Raw genomic sequence first — 18655 nt, forward strand, 5'->3', positions numbered from 1 at the left:
TAACCCACGTTAAGTAAACATTTTACTACTGAATGCTTCTTAAATATCAGTGTACTCATTGTAAGCAGGTGAGCATTCTGACATGAGCATAAGTTTAAAGCGCAGATATGCGTGCAGCTTCACAAAGCCACTAGCATGGCTGTACATGGATTGTTTAATTATTACCAATGAAATTCAGGGTGTATATTGTGCTTTAGTTTGATGAACGAACATGTCAACACGTAATCCATCTATTTGAAATTTCACAAACACAAACCCACTGATGGTAAGCGGAGTTCAGTTTGTCCTGAAGTGAAGCCATTCTCGGATTCTTAAACTCAATTGGAGCTTTCATATCTTGGCACCTAATGAGATTTTGGAAGTATGTGTTTAATCAGCTGATATTAATAACTATTTAATGTGTTTTATTGAAACACAGTCACATTTGGATGACATATGGTATAGAATTTGGAGGATTAACAAGTTGAAACAACATATGAAATTATTTTTCTATAAAAGTTGTGTAAAATCTGTACTTCCCAACACAGCTGTCTCTGCCTTCAACAGCTGGGGTCATTATCGATTACTCAAGCTAGATATCTGTGCTTGTTTTAAGTCTTGCAAATGAAAAGGCATATACTTTTTTTTATTATAGCTGTCTGCTTTACTTGGCATTCAGGTTATATATATGAACATAATGTCACACCAACCTATGCTGCCTATGTGCAGTCCAATAAAGTGAACAGCCTCACTTTTATGACTGAGCCCACTGTAGGCACAATAGGGTCAGATTTAAAAAAGCACACACACAAAGGGGGCAAGTTCGGCATTGATGTTTTACTAGAAAAAGATACCAAATGGAAAGAAAGAAATAAAAAAGAAAGAAAGAGAGTGTTAAAGCCAGTGTGTTAACAGCCCAGCAGTCAGCTTTTTGCTATCCACGCAAGATGTGCTGAAGGGGCAGAGAGATGAACAACAGTGGCATGTGCAGTTTAACTGCCTGGTTTGTCTGGTGTGGTGATAGCTAAATAAGTGTTCACTGTCTCTTCACAAATGAATTCACTGTAGAAGCCCACTATTTCCACTATTTTGCACATGCTTGAATGCTGCAGTACTGCTGTCCTGATTCCCTTGGCTCAGAGTAAACTGTTCACTTTTTAGCAATAAAGACACTGTTTAGGATGCTCTCTGTCTTAAAATATTATTTTCTATTTATGGTTCTGACTTGACTTGAACATTTGATACAGGACTGATGCATGTTGAGAGATACGTGCATTGTAACAGATGAGATATTTTATGAGAATATTATCTGCGAAATTTTAAAAGCTACAACACAACAATGTACGCAGTGTTCTGAACAAAGAGCCAGCAGAAATGTGGTTTGTCAACTGATGTCTCAAGTTCTCAATTCATATCTATTCCATTATTTTGCAGTGTATCAGGGCAGAAAATGTTGTCATTTGTCATTATGGAGATGCACATTCTACATAGAGCTTTGTCTTACAGAGGGAGAAGAGGGGGTGTGGAAGCAGAGAGAGGGGGAGACAAAATGAGAAAAAATAAAAGAAAAGTGAGAGGTGGGAGCTGGGGCAAAGGAAAAACAATGGAGTAAAGACAATGAGGAAGGAAAGGGAAGAAAAACAACACTTGATTCCCACATAAAGTATCAGACTGTGTTGTGACGCCATATGCAAATATCACCACTATGCTAAAATTGCATTAAAAAAAAATGATGTTCATAAAAATAGATTTTATTCTTTTCCTAATTGTTCCTCAGATATTAATACAATATACAGAGACCCCTTTAGACCCCTTCACTTTTTGCAAATCAGATACATAATATTGCCAGTGTTGTCCATCCCTATAGGGCTAAAGGGGTCTCTCAATAATACTATGTATTGAACATTAAAAGCTCAAATAACGTGCCTATTATTTCTAAAAATACGATATCACTCTTTCGATATGGGTAGACTGATGGGAAAATGGCAATTTGATCCATTTAAAATCAAGTCCTCAACACCATAAAGTGTGCAAAAACTGAAGGGATTTAATTATTTTCAGAAGCCACTGTATATTTCCTGTTCCTGAAGCTGGCACTAAGCTGATGTGCTAAAACAAGCTGCCCCAGTTCATAACAGACCTAAAATGTTGTGTAGTATTGATTGTTTTTTTTGCCTAGCATGATGGATCCAATCATGTCCCCAAAATGTACAAACGCCCTCTAGTCTGAACTCTGGATTTCAATCTGTAGCTGACTCACATCTGGTGAGAAGACAAATACGAAAAAGCACTGAGGCGATATGAAATGCAACACAAACACTGCACTCTTGAAATGTCAGACGGCATTGTTTCCCTATCGTAGAGTAATCACCGTGGCCTATCCGCTCTAGAGACCTACTTCAATGTGTTTTCATTGTATCAGCTGCAGTGTTTAATACAATCTACACACTGTTTGAGGGGCCTTTGCAGCTTATCAACAGATGGTTTCAGGGTGAAAAAGAAAACATGTTTAGACAATAAAACATAGTGAAATACTAATGGAAAAAACAAAGAGACAGTTAAAAACAAAATCATACAAACTTCCTATGGTGCTGGGGTCACTCTGAGCAGAACCTGTGCATGCATGCACGTGTCCTTGCGTTTCTTCGTGTGTGTCTGTCTGAGTGCCAGATGGACATTCAGTGTTGAGTGGGACACCCAAAGACAGCAAGACATTAATACTCTCAAGTTATCAAAAACAGCTGTATAACAGAATGTATGCCATGGCCTCTGACAATCAGTGATCAATGTTTTCTATAGCTCTCTATAGACATATAGATATATATATTTATTTATATTATATATAATATGTAGCTTTATAAAAAAAGATTTTTCTTAATTACAAGTAGTGGCATTTTCTTTTATATCCATTATTGCAATGAATTGTTATCTAAGATGATTAAAAAAGACAGGTGAGTTCTGTTTTGCTACGCAATTATTTACAGTTTTAAAAAGCAAGCTTTCTGATATGGTTCCTTTCCCTGGCCACTGGAAACGACCGAGGATCTCAAATGACAACATAACAGCTCGTTACAAAGTCTGTACTAGAATTGGAAATTGTACCTGTATGTCTTTTTATAATCAACGGAGGTGCACACAGCACGGATTCTACTACTTTATACACACCCCATTGCTCGCAATGACAAATTCAGTTTGGTTTAATTTCTCTGTCACTGAGCTGTTTGGATTAAGTTTTTGAAGGGAACATGACATTGATTCCCATAGCGGTTGAGGTTGAGAAGCACTTTGTTAGTTAGCCATTTGAGATCTGCCTATGCATTTTATTTTTTATTTTTATCACTGAATACACAGATTAAACCTTGACTTTGCCACTGGGCAAATGTAGTCAGCACTTTGCTATTTAGTATCTTTACTGTCATGATGCTGTTGATGATGGACTTAATTAATTACTACAATTTTTTTTTTTCTTTTACAAACCCCTGTGAATTCTGTGGCTGAGATCAGCCATACATACGAGTTTGGAGGTTACTTCTGTTCTAAACTGGATGATTATCTCACTGGTTTGGAGCGAGAAATCATTCTACTAATATGCGTAGTAAGAAATTCTTTTCATTCAGTTTTTACAGTCCATGGCAAAGTAGGACGTTTGCACAGTCCGTTCAAGCTTACAGTTTTCTGGTCTTCGAAGGGTGATAATACCTGGCACTCAGTCTTTGCAGGCAAGTTGATGATGACCGTGATGATGATAATGATGATGAAAACAATGTTTGTAGTCTTAGTAAGGCATTGTCAAGGGATGTGGCTTATTGACTAACATTATCCAATAGAGACAGACAAGAGTTTTTGATCTGTCTTTTTTAGCATCAGCTGTGTTTGTCACGTCATCATCATGATCAGTTTCATGGTCATGTTCATTACATCTAAGTCTGTGCTGGCTTTCCGGTCATTTGTTGATATCAGGGTGGTATCCTCCCACAGATTTAAAAAAAAAGAAAGAATGCTGCAAGCAAGCGTGATAATCATAGTTGTCAGGTTTTCTCCACTGTTCACTCCACAGTTGTATTTCCCTTGTCTCTTGTAAAACACTGTGAGCCAGTGGCCTCAGGAGAGTGAGATAATGAAACAAATTGTATGTTTGCGTGTTCAAGTGTGTGAAAATGTTTTTTCCGTGTCACTTGATCTCAGTATTTGAGTTTATGTAGCTACTGTATATGTGTTTGTGAGTGTTATGCTCGATGTGGTATATGTGTGACTGTGTGTATAAGCAAATGTGAGAGTGTCTGTCCTCGTCCAAGTCTGTATGTTTGTGTGACATTAAGGCACGGCAGGTGTTTTTTGGTATTCAGGGCAGTCCGGAGGAGACCACTGCAAGGCCGGGGTGTCGGAGGGATGTGTGGCCAGCATGCACGGCTCTGGGGCAGTCTGGCGTCAGGACATGGCCATTCTCCCCCACACTTCCTGTGATGGACAGACGGGCCTTGTTCCGCATGGCTTCAGAAAACGACAGCTATACGAGGAGAGATGAAGGGGAGGACAGAGAAGATAGCAGAGGGCAGAGTTTGTTTGAAAAAGATGCAGAAACATCATAACAAATGCAGCCACTTGTGTATAGACAGACATTTCCATACAAACACATGCACTATAAATGCTTCTACATGCATGTGCCTTTACACACTGTAGGCACTGTACACTAACAGTTAAAAAGGTCTGAAGGTGCAATCACACGTATAATTACAACAACACTGTTTTGCCATTTGCTTTTCAGTCCTCCTATGCTTTTTTTAATTATTCATACTACAGTACAAAAGCACACTGACACTGAATCAATTAGTTGGGTAATTCAGGAATCCACAATAATATCCGATAATCAATACTTTAAATGACTGTGTATGTTTCCAAGCAAAAACAGAACAACATTTTTTTATTCAAGCTTCTCAAATATAAGGACTTGATTCTTCTCTTGGTTGTAATTTATTGGCCGGATAAAAAAGCAGGCTATTTAAAGGCAGCATCTCGTCTTCAGTTTTAGTTTAAATTTTCAAACATTCTATGTAAAAAAAGAAATAAAAGATTACTCATTGTAGTGAACCACTACATTCTTGGTTTATTACTGCCACTCGATGTTGTTAGTAAAATAGTGCGAATCTACAAAAAGATATGAATTGTGGTGCCTGTGTGCTCCCGTGCACGTGTCCTTGTACATGTGCACAGTATAAACAGTGATACACTCTGTAGATTTTGTTTTTATAAAGCTACTAGCTATCAAAAGTTGCCTGTGGTACCTGTAAATTTTGTTATTCTAAGTACTAAATTAAACAAAGTTGTTTTACATTTAATTAAGAAGGTACAATGTGAATGCACCTCAACCAACACATTCAAATCTTTCACATTGTGCAAATACCGGCATAGAACAGTAAATGAAAAAGCAGGCAATAATCATCACACATAGGCAATAAACAGCACACATACAAAATGGAGAACAAGATAAACGTTGTAAACATCTGCATCTCAAAAGTGACCATGCACGTCTGGGTTCTGGGTTTCAGTAGTCTGACAGCTTCAGGTGAGGATTTGAGACGCTAGGATTTGGAAAGTGAGGACTTTGGAAAGATAAAGGGAAAACACTAAGGGGTGGTTCTTCTTTCAAGGTTTCAGATTTATAGAGAGGGAGTAACTGACTATACTGCTCAGAGTAGGGTGACACTTCACACAGATGGCTTACTCTGTGACGTCTGTGTAGAGTTTTTGCTGATGTAGTGGAATTAAGAGCTCATGGGGTCTTTCTGATGTGCAAAAAGCTCAATTTTCAGATAGATGGCCATATGCTATGATTCAGATACAAATATCTCTACTATAACTACAGTTAGTTATATAACCCAGAGAGAATAACTTCTGTAAATATTGTTAGGAAATATCTAAACACAGGTATTTATTTTTACTATTTCACACCTCTATATATGGCAGCATTTGCAGTGTCAACTATTACTGGTGATATGTCTGTTGGCCTCTAATCTCTAAGATAAAGACTGTTATGCTTTATGTTTTGAATGGCATTATAAATCTTATTTGGACCGCATTATTTACTTTTACATCTTGCTTATTGTTCTAATTGTCGCAAGGTGATCACCAAATGTAACGCCTCTGAATGGTTTTCAAAGCAAATCATTAAAAAGCTGTTAAGTGGTAGGAGTATCACTTCACTTAATTACAAATTTACATCAATTTTGAGTCACCTTTCTACAACATCACTAAGTAGCCTTTCTATATGAAGTGTTTGCTTCAATTAAATAAATTGGCTGTTTTTTGAAGGTGGAATAAGTAAAAGTGCTTAAAAGCAGGGGTGCACAACTCCAGTTTAAACAGAAATTAAAAGTTATTCCAGTTTTGGATGCAGATTACTAGAGGTGTGAACTGTCAGTTCTGCAGGAACTTTGCTACTGTGTAAAGAAGAAGAAGAAGTATCCTTGTTAAATGTATAACTGTAAAGTAAATACTTTACTGTAGTCCTGGTCTGCCTGATTTAAAAGTGAAATGTAGATTATCCATTATCCCATGATTACCTCTGTAAGGAATTAAAGGAAACGAATAAAAGAACATTTGTACATTGTGAAGTATTTAGAATTTTAAAAAGTCTCTACCATTCAATCAACTAATAATTGCAGGTTACAGTAACTATTATTCATGGAATGGATTACAAAATGATGAAAGAAATTACAAATGATGCTGGATGAAAAAAAAAAATCCTACTATTTCATTTTTTCCCTCAATAAATTAAGCTGTCTGTTGCTGGTATTTTCAGGGACTCTGGTCAAGTTGTCAAAAAAGAAATTGGTCTGAACAGGCCTGTGTTCATGCCTATCTTGCAAAGTACTTCACCCCTATGATTTCCTGAACCTGCAGTGGAGCTTGAAGATTTATTAGTCTGGTTATGAAAAGTGTGGTGGACATCCACTGATATAAAAATATCTTGCAGTTTTTTTTCTTCTTTAAATATCTGTCACAGTATAAGTGAAAAACTTTTAGCCAGACCCAAATCCATAATAATTGGTATCCACACGTTGGCTAATTAATTTGTAGCTAGAAGCGGTCGCAGATTTTAATGAGGAACACCACACTAACAGTTTTTTGACAGATCTGCTCTCAGGATAGTGACATACCAAAGCTAACTATCCTCACAAACTTTGTAAGTACTGCAAAAATAAAATCTCAGTATATGAATTTCATATATTAGCATTAAACTTTTAAAAATGTATGCAGCTTATTTTTGTAAATCATTAGTTATATCGTACAGTATATGCTGCATGTCGACAGAAGATTTATCTGCAACTGTTTTGATTGTGTGAATAAATGTCGAAGCAAAAGGGCCTAAAATGACCTGGCTCCTATATATAGTGAGGATTTGCTGCTTATGCATTTTTATACAAAACAAGTAAAATGTTCTCTTCACTTTGGATTTTAGGAAACAGTGAAGGTAATCTTTCACTAAATTTTGACATTTTATTATTCAAAGGGTTTATTTATTAGAGAAAATATATTTCTGTTTCAGTTAAATCTAAAATACATTTTTACATGCGAGTGTTGTAAGATGGAGTTTTGAATCCCTGCTTCATTAACAATGTTAACTATTAGCTAAAATTACAATGGAGGTGCCTAATCAAGTCATTTGATAAGAGCATCACCATCACTGTCATTATCATCGTCATCATCATCATCATCACCATCATCATCTGCAGCCAAAGACGATGGAACCAAATCTGTATTCACACAAATCTAAACCCAAACTAGCATGAGGTGAGGTGCTAAAGAATGAAAAATAACTTTAAAAAAATATTCTAGACCAATAGTTAAACAAAACAGCAAAAATAAGCTTCACAGAACATAAAAAGCTACATTGGTTCCACAATGCTTGACCACATATTCATCACCACATGTACATGTAGTACAACACGGTTGCATGAGGCTGCTGCGACAGCCTCTACATTGCCAATACAATAATCTACAGCACCATCACCATGATCAACACCACCATTACCCCACCTATATGGCAGCCTCTAAATCCTACCCCTATATCTTGACCCCCTCGGAGCCGTACACGTTGTACCCCTCCCTATAAGTGGCTAGGTTCTGGGTGCTGGGGGAGGGGCTGGGGCAGTGGGGGGGGCTAAGGTCCACCTTCATGCGCTTGGCTTCGGCCCGTGACTTGTAGCAGAACTCGACCAGGGCCACCAGCATGGCCAGACCCAAGCCTCCCACAAGGATGTAGAAGACCCCGGCAACATTGGACAGGCTGAGAGCCTGGGACGACTTGTCCTGGAGAGATTGAGGCAGACAGGTGTGGGGCGGAGTGGAGAGGGAGGGAAGGGGGTTGGGGAGTCAAGGCCGAATGACAGGTAGACAACGAGACAAGGTTGTGCAAGCAAAAAAAAAAAAAAAGGAGATATAAGGAAATAGGATGATGAAGGGTAAGATTTGGTTGTGTTTATAAAAAGAAAATGGTGGGATGAGGAATAAAGGGATGCAGGGTGGGAACATGTGGGAGTGGGGGGAGAGTATGGTTAAAGAGGTGGAAAAAAGCAGACAGAGAATATAGAACACCAAGGATTAGACACAAATAGATGAGAGATCGCCAGAGAAAAATCACAGTCAGACAAATTCTGGGTTTATAAACTGATTTTACTATGCTGCTAAAATTAAGGTGTGAATTCTTACATTATGAAACCTCTACAGCTACACTTATTGCTACTGTCACTACAACAGCAATCAGGACAAATACATCACACTCTAGATTTTTACAGCTCTAATCAACATCTAATTTAAGAAGTAAGTTAAAAAGAGTGTAAATCACTGCTAACAAATCACAGAGCAGCTTTAATCTGAGCGGTGATGATACTTTACTGCAGTTTTATAGAAATCCAATGGGTTCCTGAAACATGGCTTCAGGAGCCTATTCTACAGTAAATATATATTGAGCAACTTCTGTGGTGTATCTTGTAAAACTCTTGTTCTTTTTTATTTGGACATTAAAGTCTATGTTTCCACTTTATAAATTAGATTCAGTATCCGCGTGCTGTTCACAGTTTGTTTGCAGTTGTTGAATTTCACTTAAAGGTATAGTCCAAGATTCTAAATAATCACACAACTTGTCTGATCCAACAAAAACATGTCCCTGTTGCTGCTTCAGCTGGCCAATCGACTGATGTCTATAAATGATATACAAACAATTTTAAAGAAGCCTTTTTCTGGTTTCCATTTACAGAACAACCAGGGAAACAACAAATACAAAATTACCTGTTTTGTTTTTTGTTCTAAAAATAAAATAAGAAAAATTAGTCATTATCTGATTTTGTTCTTCATAAGTTGGCAATTAAAGTATGTGTGTAGACATTTTATTTTTTTGTTCTGACTCTGAAAGTGATAAGGAATATGCTGCTTGCTGCATACGTCTAGACATATGTAGCCAGTTAGAAATCAAACAGTTACAGGTAGAGCAAACACACGGAGCACAAACCTTTACATTGCTATTCTCATTTGTTCTCTGTAGCACACCCACGTATTAGTATTACAGTACATGTATGCCATATTAGTTATGTATGTTATTTTCAAAATATAAAACACGTCACTTATGTGGCCGCAGTTTTTTTTCAGTATAATAGTGGCATTTTTATATGTGTTAACAAAGTTGGATTAGCTCATGCCTCAGTCGCAAGTGTTGTTGCTGTGTTAATGTATGTTCATAATAGAGGGGAGTTGTGTATTTGTTAAGGTGCTCATCCAAATCAACAATCTTCCATCAGACTCATGGACTATACCTTTAAACCCAGGTAATTTAAATTCCTTATAAAGTTATTATTAAAAACCTTTTTCTTCGATATTAGTTACAATGTTTGCTGACTTGTTGACAATTTTATGTTAAGTGATGACACTTTTACACTAGTATATGTTTTTTAACTATAATTATAATATAATTAATCTAAATACTTGATTTCCAGGGTGTAACTTAAACATGTCCTTTTATCTGATAAATAATTAGAATTATTAGCAGACTCCTAGAAAACAACATAGGATGTTATTAAATAAATAGCGTTCTGTGGGCCGCAGCAGCATGAGACTGACCTTACTTCCAGAGTCCTTGGGTCCACACTCTCCCTTGTCATACCACCATTTGTTTTTCAGTTTGTCTAAGACGCCTGCTTCGCTCAGTTTCAAAACTGCAAGGTTTACAGGGGTTCTTCGCGTGTAAAAATAACATAAATAACATCATAGGTCATGTTATTTTATGTTATTAGGGTATTTCACATTTGCATTGCACAGCTCAGTCATATAGAAACTTTTTGTTTAGATCAAGTGACCTAGCGTGGATCCCACTGAGTACATGTGTGTATGCTCGTTGAGGAGGGGCTGGGGGGTGCGAGGAGCTAAGGCGAGCTACAGACATATGAGTGGGACCCACCTTTGTCACTTCAGGTAACACACCCATGCTGCCCCAACTCATCCTACACTGAACAAGAGGCAAGTACTGTCAAGTCAGGACAACTGGCATTATGATAGCAATGTATCACAACATGGAGAGTCCCCTGCAATGAGTCAGGTCTGTTAGAGCTGGGAATTTCATACACTCCAACGACTTTGACCCACCCTATTTTACATATTACATATTTTCATGACTACTTTGGTTCAGACTAAAATATCTTAACTTTTCCAACGATTGCAATGCCACTTTGTACAGACATTCATGGTCCACAAAGGGCAAATCCTTATGAATGTTGTATTGCTCTGACTTTTAAAAATCCTTTCATATTGAACCACCTGCAGGTTAAATAAATGTGCTTATGTAGTAAATAGATCAACAGCAAGCATTACTACATACATTTTCATGGTCTCCAGATGATTAACCAAAATTACTTAGAATTACTTAATAATCAAAGAGTTGATAACTTGTGGACTCCATGGTCATAGCTTTTTTCAAAACAAAGTTTCTATATCTGATTCTTAAATGCTGTAAAAAAAAATGATTTGACCAAATAAAAATCAACTTACATCTTTGCTGAAAAATATAGAGCATAAGATGGTATTTCGGTTTAAAAATGTTGATGCTATCACACCAGAAAAACAAACAAACAACTGAACAGCCAAAAAACTCTTTGTTTTTGTTGTACAGAAATTCTACAAATGAGCATGAGAATAGCAAACATTATCCTGTAATTGCATTTTCTTTCTATACATTATTTATCCTCCCCTCTGCCTCAAGTCAACCTGAGACTATAAGAATCTGAGCTGAGATTTCACTTGGGTCTCATTTTCGAATTCTCCCTCATATCTCTCCTCTCCCCGTATTTACCATTAGGGGGCAGATATTCCTGTCTTGACAGTAATTGCTCTCTTTTCTTTTTCCACAAATCCGTCACTGAACCCTTGTTTTGTCACTGTTGCACTCTGTCCTTTTGGGGGAAATCAAATCAGTGCCAAACATATTTGAAAATTGTTACTCTTGGCAGGCACACTCACAAAAAGGATATATTACCCTGCATGATTATGAAAATACTTTTTTGATGTTTCAATATATAAGAATATATTAATATTTTAAAAAAAGCACTTTGGTTCTTTTTGGAAAATGTACAGCCAATTGATTTTTAAGAAAATCATATTTATGTTATACTGTACCAAAAAATGAATTTTCTCAACAAGCTCAGCTGTTGTACCTTTGTCACTGTCTGAACCTTCTGCAGAAAAAGGCACAGACCACTGACAATAGGTGCAACACTGCATTTTTGAATCTGAAGAGTGACTCAGGAATCTGACTTTTTTCTTTTCCATTTGCTTTCAACTTTTTGCCAGGGCAGATGCATGCATTACACTCTCAGGACGGGGACCGTCGCTGGCTGCTCAGCCAGTGAGCGGCCCACGTCCCATAGTGGTGGGGTGGGCAGACAGAGAGGGCTAACCTTGGAATCCCCTCCCCCGCTGCCACATTCTCCTTTGTCATACCACCACTTGTTTTTCAATTTGTCCAACAGGCCCTGCTCGTTGAGCTTTAGCACGGCCAGGTTGACCGCATTTCTTTAAGTAAAAAAGGAGGGACAGATAAGATAGTTTGGTCAGAGCAGAGGATGAAGGGGACAGACAGACAAGATGGATGTGGACCACAGCCAGGAGGAAGAAGGGGAGGGAAATGAGAAGCAGAGGAATCAGAGGGTTTGAAGGGAGAAAAGATGATTTTGTGGGGAAGGATGCACCCTAGACAACACTCTCTCTTACTCTTTTTCTTTGACTTTACTCTTTTTTCTTCTGCTGCTCCTATAACTAATACGGTTAGTGTCAGATTGCTGGTATAAAGTGTGTTAACCAGGTTTCTGCAGCCCGCTACTTCCCTATCTTTTAACAGTTTGTCCGAGTGTTGGTTTGTTGTTATATGGCTCCAGTTTCCTACAGCCCTGCTGCTCACCCCCCTCATGGGACTGACCTCCAAACAAAACTTGTGGATACAAGGCTAAATATCAGACATTCACTCTGTGTATACACATGTGCTGAATTCAACTAAGCTCTTTGTTTGTGACACTTTTTGTATTATCAAAATGAACTTGTCACTATATGAAATCTATTTGAAATAGATTATTTTGTTCCCTTTAGATTTTAAAGCAATCGTGACATTGCCTTGCAATGCAGTTAGAATGCAGCTTGATAGGGTATAAAAAGTCTGTATAGTGGATTCAACATTCAACATGCGAACCATTTCATTTATATTATTGAGTTTTGCATGATTGTCATTTTGTTAAATATTCAATGACACACTGCACCTTGTAAATACCAGAAAATACTATTTTCTTTTGTTGTGGCTGAATCATTTCTTAACGATGGCACTACAATTCCATTTTAAAGAAACTATCAGAAAAAGAAAGTTCACAAAACAGATTAAACAACTATGAGAAATGTTAAAATCTTCCCAAGTTGATTATGGTTCTGTGTTGACGTGAACTGAAACCAGTGATTTTTTTTTTACCTGGGGGCTACTATGCAGTCAGCTATGGTAAACTTTACAAACAGTTTATCCCAAAGTGCACTTGCTCAGGTCCAGTTGCCAATGAATAGGTTTCAAACCTGAAAATATCTTCTGATTGAAGCCTGTTTCCTAACTTTATTTTTTTTCCCATTCTTGTGCTATATAGATTCATTTTCTGATCTCTTCCTCTTCCATATGTCTGCTTTTTGCTTCTACAGTACCTGTGAAAGACTTTCTTGTCATTCTTTTCTCCAACCACCATCCCTGCTGACCACCGTTTTGTTTGTGAGATGCTGTAATCAGCTGGGCTAATCTCTACAAAAAGGTCAGTGCAGTCACTGCCTGCTTGTTTGTTAAGTCTGCCCCTTTGTCTGTACACCTACCTATCTCAGAGCCCCGTCTTAGAAATGGGTTATCTCATCTTAAAGTGTAATGGTAAAGTCAAGGTAAGAGCTTTGGACTGAGGGGCTGCCAGCTTAGGACCGTGAGACTAAAACATGCTTTGCATACTCAACAGTTTTTGCTTCTACACTGAAGGAAAAGAAAAATGGAGAAAATGCAAGGCAACAAACAAAGTTATGTGGTTTAACTTAATTTCTTTAAGTTAAGTTTTTCAAGAGTTTAGTTCTGTAATTTTTTAAGTATATTAAATAATTTATGTCTCTAGCAACTTGAGTTGCTTTTCTCATTTTAACTTGTGACGATTTTAAGCCATTTGATTTTATCTGATAATGATGAACTAATACTATATTACTGATACATTTGTTTTCTTGTATTCCACAACTAAAAAACACAAGTTAATGGAACTTTCTCAGTTCGTGATGAATCACTCGTTAAAATTCAAAGTTATCTGGACAAGATAATCAAAAGGGAAAACAGGTTCAGCTGTGAGTCAAGATCAAGAGATTCATTGAGAGATGGTGTTCTCTGGGGTGATCTAACCTACAGCCAAAGACTAGTCTTAACAACTTAAGAGGTGTGGATGACAACAGTTTAAACAGACACGTGTGTCATGATAATCACATAGTCACATTTCAATAATCATATCAAAGGTAGCTATACTTCAGAAAGCATATATTCCGAACATTCATTTAAATCAGCAGCATATTCAGTCTCCTCATCAACATTAACATCTCAAATTAGCACTTTGATTTGTACGCCGGGAGGAGAGACAGGCTCACCTGGCGTGCACACTCCCAGCCACATGTGTGCACCTGGAAGATCAGGTCTCCGCTGACTGAGAGAAGCCAGAGACAACCGTGGATAGTCCCAAGAATATGTTTAGATGGGGGCTTCAAGGGGGATCTATCCACCCACTGTCTGTCACTTTTCCCCCATAAACGGAAACCCCCTTTTTTTGTTTTAAACGAATAAAACTGCAGCGACAGGGGTTTTGATGGACTTGATTGCACCATACACAGGGGAAAGTTATAGGGACAGGTTGTGAGGCTGATGTGCCGTTTGTGTTTTGCTTTTCATAAGGCAAGTCTGAATTGCTGACGGAGAGAAATGGAAGATGAGACGAGAGAGCCAATGGTCTGACTTTACTGAATTTAGTCAATTATTTTCCCTCAGCAGGCACTTGTCATATTGTGGAGACAGTCATCATATTTTCTGTCACAGTCACCTGAAAAATGAATTATTTGCATTGCTAGCATACCACAGTGGAACTGTTACTGAACGCTGAAGTTAGCAGGCCCGATAAACAAGTGTCTGTGGAGGGAAAATCAAAGCAAAAGGACCAAATGTATGACTTCAGTCACTTTTCTATTCATTTCCTCTAACTTATGTTCTCCTTATTAAGAAGACAACACACTGTAGTGTGTTGTCTGTTGATTTGGTTTTTAATTAGTTATTGCCAACAAATTTAACTGGATAAGAATTTAAGTAATATTTTTGTTTTTATTTATGACTTGGTATTTAATAATGGAATGTGATAGTATGTTCATTTCCCCCCCCCTTTGACCAGGCCCCTCAAATTTCTGTTTCTCATGCTCGATTTCCTGTTTGACTATAAATTCCCCTCTGTGGCTCTGGAGGTAGTGGCAGCAGTCTGAGGTACTGCCCCTCCTCACGGTCATGTTCTGTTAATAAATCTCTCCTATAATAATCATAATCATCAGCATCAGCATCACCATGATCATTATCATCATTATCACAATCATGACTACCATCTCTGAGGATGAAAGGAACAAAGAGATGAGACAACAGACAAATGGATAGAGTTACCTGAAAGGTGGCCCTGTGGAGGAACGGAGTGATTGAAAGAACAGCAGGATGGTGAGGATGGATATGGCCATAAAGGGATGGATGAGTGACAGTGACACATGACACATAAATGGAGCTAACAGGGTCTAAATTAAAACAGAGGTTGCAGAAGAGGGTGAGGAAAACTACAGCAGGGACAGATGGCAGAAATAAAAAACACACATGCACAAGAAAGAAAAAGAAATCCAGAAAGAGAATAAAACCATGAAGGGGACTAGTCTGATGGAAAATGCAATCTACATATTAAACACACATGTCTATACCACTTCTGCAAGGTGAAAACCGAATTATCAAGGTTAGAGAACGTATTGTTGCCACATTTTTTAGGTAACCTTATAAAGATCTCCCAGTTGTCACTATATTTTTAAATTTTTGGCATGTTTTGGAAATGTTATCACCTGACAGCAGTAAAAGGGTAATTTAGGTTTAGTATAAAAGGCACAGCAGGGTAGGTGGAATATCGCAGCAATAGTACAGTATCAGCTTTGTTACTGTTTCCTATTGTTACACTATCCCACCCACCTTAACTGTGAGCCTTTCGGCGTAGCTATTCCATAGCCCTTGGAGTCCAGGTTCCCGCCAACTTTCATGGTGTCACAAGGCTTGCGCTGCTCCGTGTATTCATTCATGGTTGACTCCAGGAGGAAGGCGTACTTCCCCTTGGACTTGCGGACCCTTGCCACGCCCTCAGCAGTGGTTTTGGTGAAGACAGTCGGCTCGGCAGACTTCATATATGACCACATCTTCTCGTACACAGCTATTTTGGACCTCTGACATTGTAGATAGGGAAATAGGAGACGGAGGGTTTTATTTAGTAATGAGGTGGGGTACATCCCGGGCATGTTGTGATTTTCTGTCACAGAAAAATGTTCAATTAAGGACAAGCATCCACGCTCACACTCACACCGATGGGCAAATTAGAGTCAACTGTTATTCTATAACTGTGTGTGACTATTCGAGGAACATTCAAGCTATCTGTATATCTTTCTGTGTTTTCCGCAGACGTTACTAAGTCATATTTTGTTCATGTTGCCATATTGGATTGCAGTGCAAATACTGTCTTCTTTGTTATCTGGCATGTGCTTAAAATTCTTTCCATTTTTTAATAAGACAATAAAATTGTTATGAAGAGGTCCAGCAAACAAGTGGTCGAACTCATTTACTGGACATGTCGAGAATGTTCACAATTTTGTCTGATACATTAAAGTCTTCATTGGATCATCTCCCTAAATATCCATCAAGAGAATGTTTATCTCAGTAGCTAAGATCAACAAAACCGTGTCACACAGCAGAATGTTGGTCTCATAGACTGTATAGTTGAGACAAATTGTGACAAGTGCAATATGATGGACACTGATGTGTCATGTGAGCTGATGACACCATGTGAAAAACCTCAACAGCTATTTTAGAAGATGTATGGTTTAGGAATGAGAAATAATAAGTGGCACATATGTAAAAGCACAGGGAAGCTTTGAGAAACAGACTCATTTACTGTTGGTTTGGTTTTTCAACACTAAGAGGAAGAAGACAATGCCAACCTTTCCTTTACCAATTGTGTTTTAACACTTCCGTGCTGTCTATTTTAGAATTTACACTTGCGAATGCCCTAAGCATTAGCAGCTCCTCTAACCACAGATTTGATTGCTTCAATCAATGTGCCATGCTTGCAGAGACAAATAGGAAAATCTGAGATGCAAATGAGAGATGAAAATAATGTGTGCTATTCATTATGTTGACACAGTAACAATCAGGACTGTTTATTGATTAGGCACACGCCCCTACCATAGCAACAACAGTACTGGGTGTGGGACATTGTTGAATATGTTTAAATGTATTTCATGATATTCACCAGTTTCATATTATTTAGAAACAAATTGCTGTTTTTCATTCTTATAGACCTTGAATAAAATTATGCTAATGAATTGTTGTGTTTTTCATCTACCATTTTATAACAAAATTTTAAATGTAACAGTATATGTCCCCTGACAAGCCATAAACATCAATTTTGGATAGGTGTATGACGAGTAATAGTGGTATATTGATTTAGTTATGTGCAGTAATGAAAATGGTCACCTGCTCTAACAGACGGGCTCTGCAGAGGAGATTTGTTTGACTGGTGGCAAACAGATTGTTTTACACTGTGTACCCGGCTTGCATAGATGCATGTATATGCTTGCAAGTGTGTGTACAGTATGTGCAATGTGTGTGTGTTTGTGTGGGTGTATTCAAGAGCGAAAAGAGTCAAACTGTCATCCTCCACAAGTGTCCTGTTTCATTCTTTTCTTTCTCTCCTGGTGATAAAGTGTTATTCGGTCGCTCTGCAAGCAACAAGCCACAGCCTCAGCCATCAAAACCAGCGCTCAGGGGAGGCTGCGGATGTGTGTGAGTGTGTCACCCATGCGTGACGAACACCTATCCCGTAATATTGTCACTCACATCCAGACGGACGAGCAGCTTCGTCCTCATCCCTTTTTAACCTCTCTCCTTTTTTTTCTACTTTTCTGTTACAGTCTATCATAGATTAAAAAAGAACCTTCTCCACATCACTTTCTTTACAATGTCAGCCCATTAATCTTATTCCTCAAATTCTGTCTAACGATTTCTCTGTGTGTATGTCAGAAAGAGAAAGTGATGATGATGGCTGTACACATATAAGCGTCATACAGCGTCTGACCTTGGTGGGATGGATGTATGACACTACAGTGTGAGTCCTTCCAGATTCTTTAACAGTAAGTCAGGCTGTGAAGGAGGACATGGACGCTGCAAGTCACCTTCAGGTGTCCACACTTTGGAAAACACTTTTTAAATATACATTAGCAAACATCTGCTCTGTAGGCACATGCTGCACACACTTGCATGCCCAGTATGTAAACCCATGCCCATACACGGCTGAATGTGCATACATGCATCCTTACACACACACACACACACACACACACACACACACACACACACACACACACACACACAGATAATTAATGGTGGTGGTGAATCCCCCTCAGCTGTGGGAGAGTAAATTGCTTTTTCACCCTCCACAGATTTCAGCCCGCTCGTTATGTTGATGATGCCAGAGCTGCTCACAGAAGCACAAACTGTCTGCTACAACCTCCCTCCCCACCCTGCTGCCTCCCCTGCATCTCCAAATACATACACACTAGTGTGCACATCTTTACAAAGCACAACTGTAAATTGTTATATGTATACAAACACAATATGTATGAGCACACAACTCAGAACATTTCTATAGAACATGACTGTGTGACAGAGCAGATTTATTTTAACATGTGATGACACTGGTGTTTTGCCTGAACTATGTTTTGCTACATTTGTTATACATGATGGTTTAAGTTATTCACATGAGTGAAAAGGATAAAGGCATTTAAGGTCTTACAGTCTACTTCAACCTGCTAT

At 38.2% G+C, this 18655-nt stretch overlaps 1 protein-coding gene across 12 annotated transcripts in view; it reads right to left on the minus strand.

Moving 5' to 3' along the window:
• Nucleotides 1-796: 796 nt before the first annotated feature.
• Nucleotides 797-18655, minus strand: part of gria4a (glutamate receptor, ionotropic, AMPA 4a) — a 96705-nt gene continuing 78846 nt past the window's right edge. For 2 of the 12 annotated variants that reach the window (XM_067508597.1, XM_067508598.1), the window contains exons 15-18: nucleotides 15767-16014; nucleotides 11922-12036; nucleotides 8152-8289; nucleotides 797-4486 (exon numbers count right to left, since the gene is read on the minus strand). In XM_067508597.1, coding sequence (XP_067364698.1) covers nucleotides 4322-4486; nucleotides 8152-8289; nucleotides 11922-12036; nucleotides 15767-16014 — 666 coding nt within the window. In that variant the 3' untranslated portion in view covers nucleotides 797-4321. Of the gene's footprint in view, nucleotides 4487-8041; nucleotides 8290-10092; nucleotides 12037-15766; nucleotides 16015-18655 lie in introns of those variants that run through there. The other 10 variants (XM_067508596.1, XM_067508599.1, XM_067508601.1 and 7 more) reach the window with 7 other exon arrangements.

This window comes from Channa argus, chromosome 6, assembly GCF_033026475.1.
Source record: "Channa argus isolate prfri chromosome 6, Channa argus male v1.0, whole genome shotgun sequence".
Lineage (NCBI taxonomy): Eukaryota > Metazoa > Chordata > Actinopteri > Anabantiformes > Channidae > Channa > Channa argus.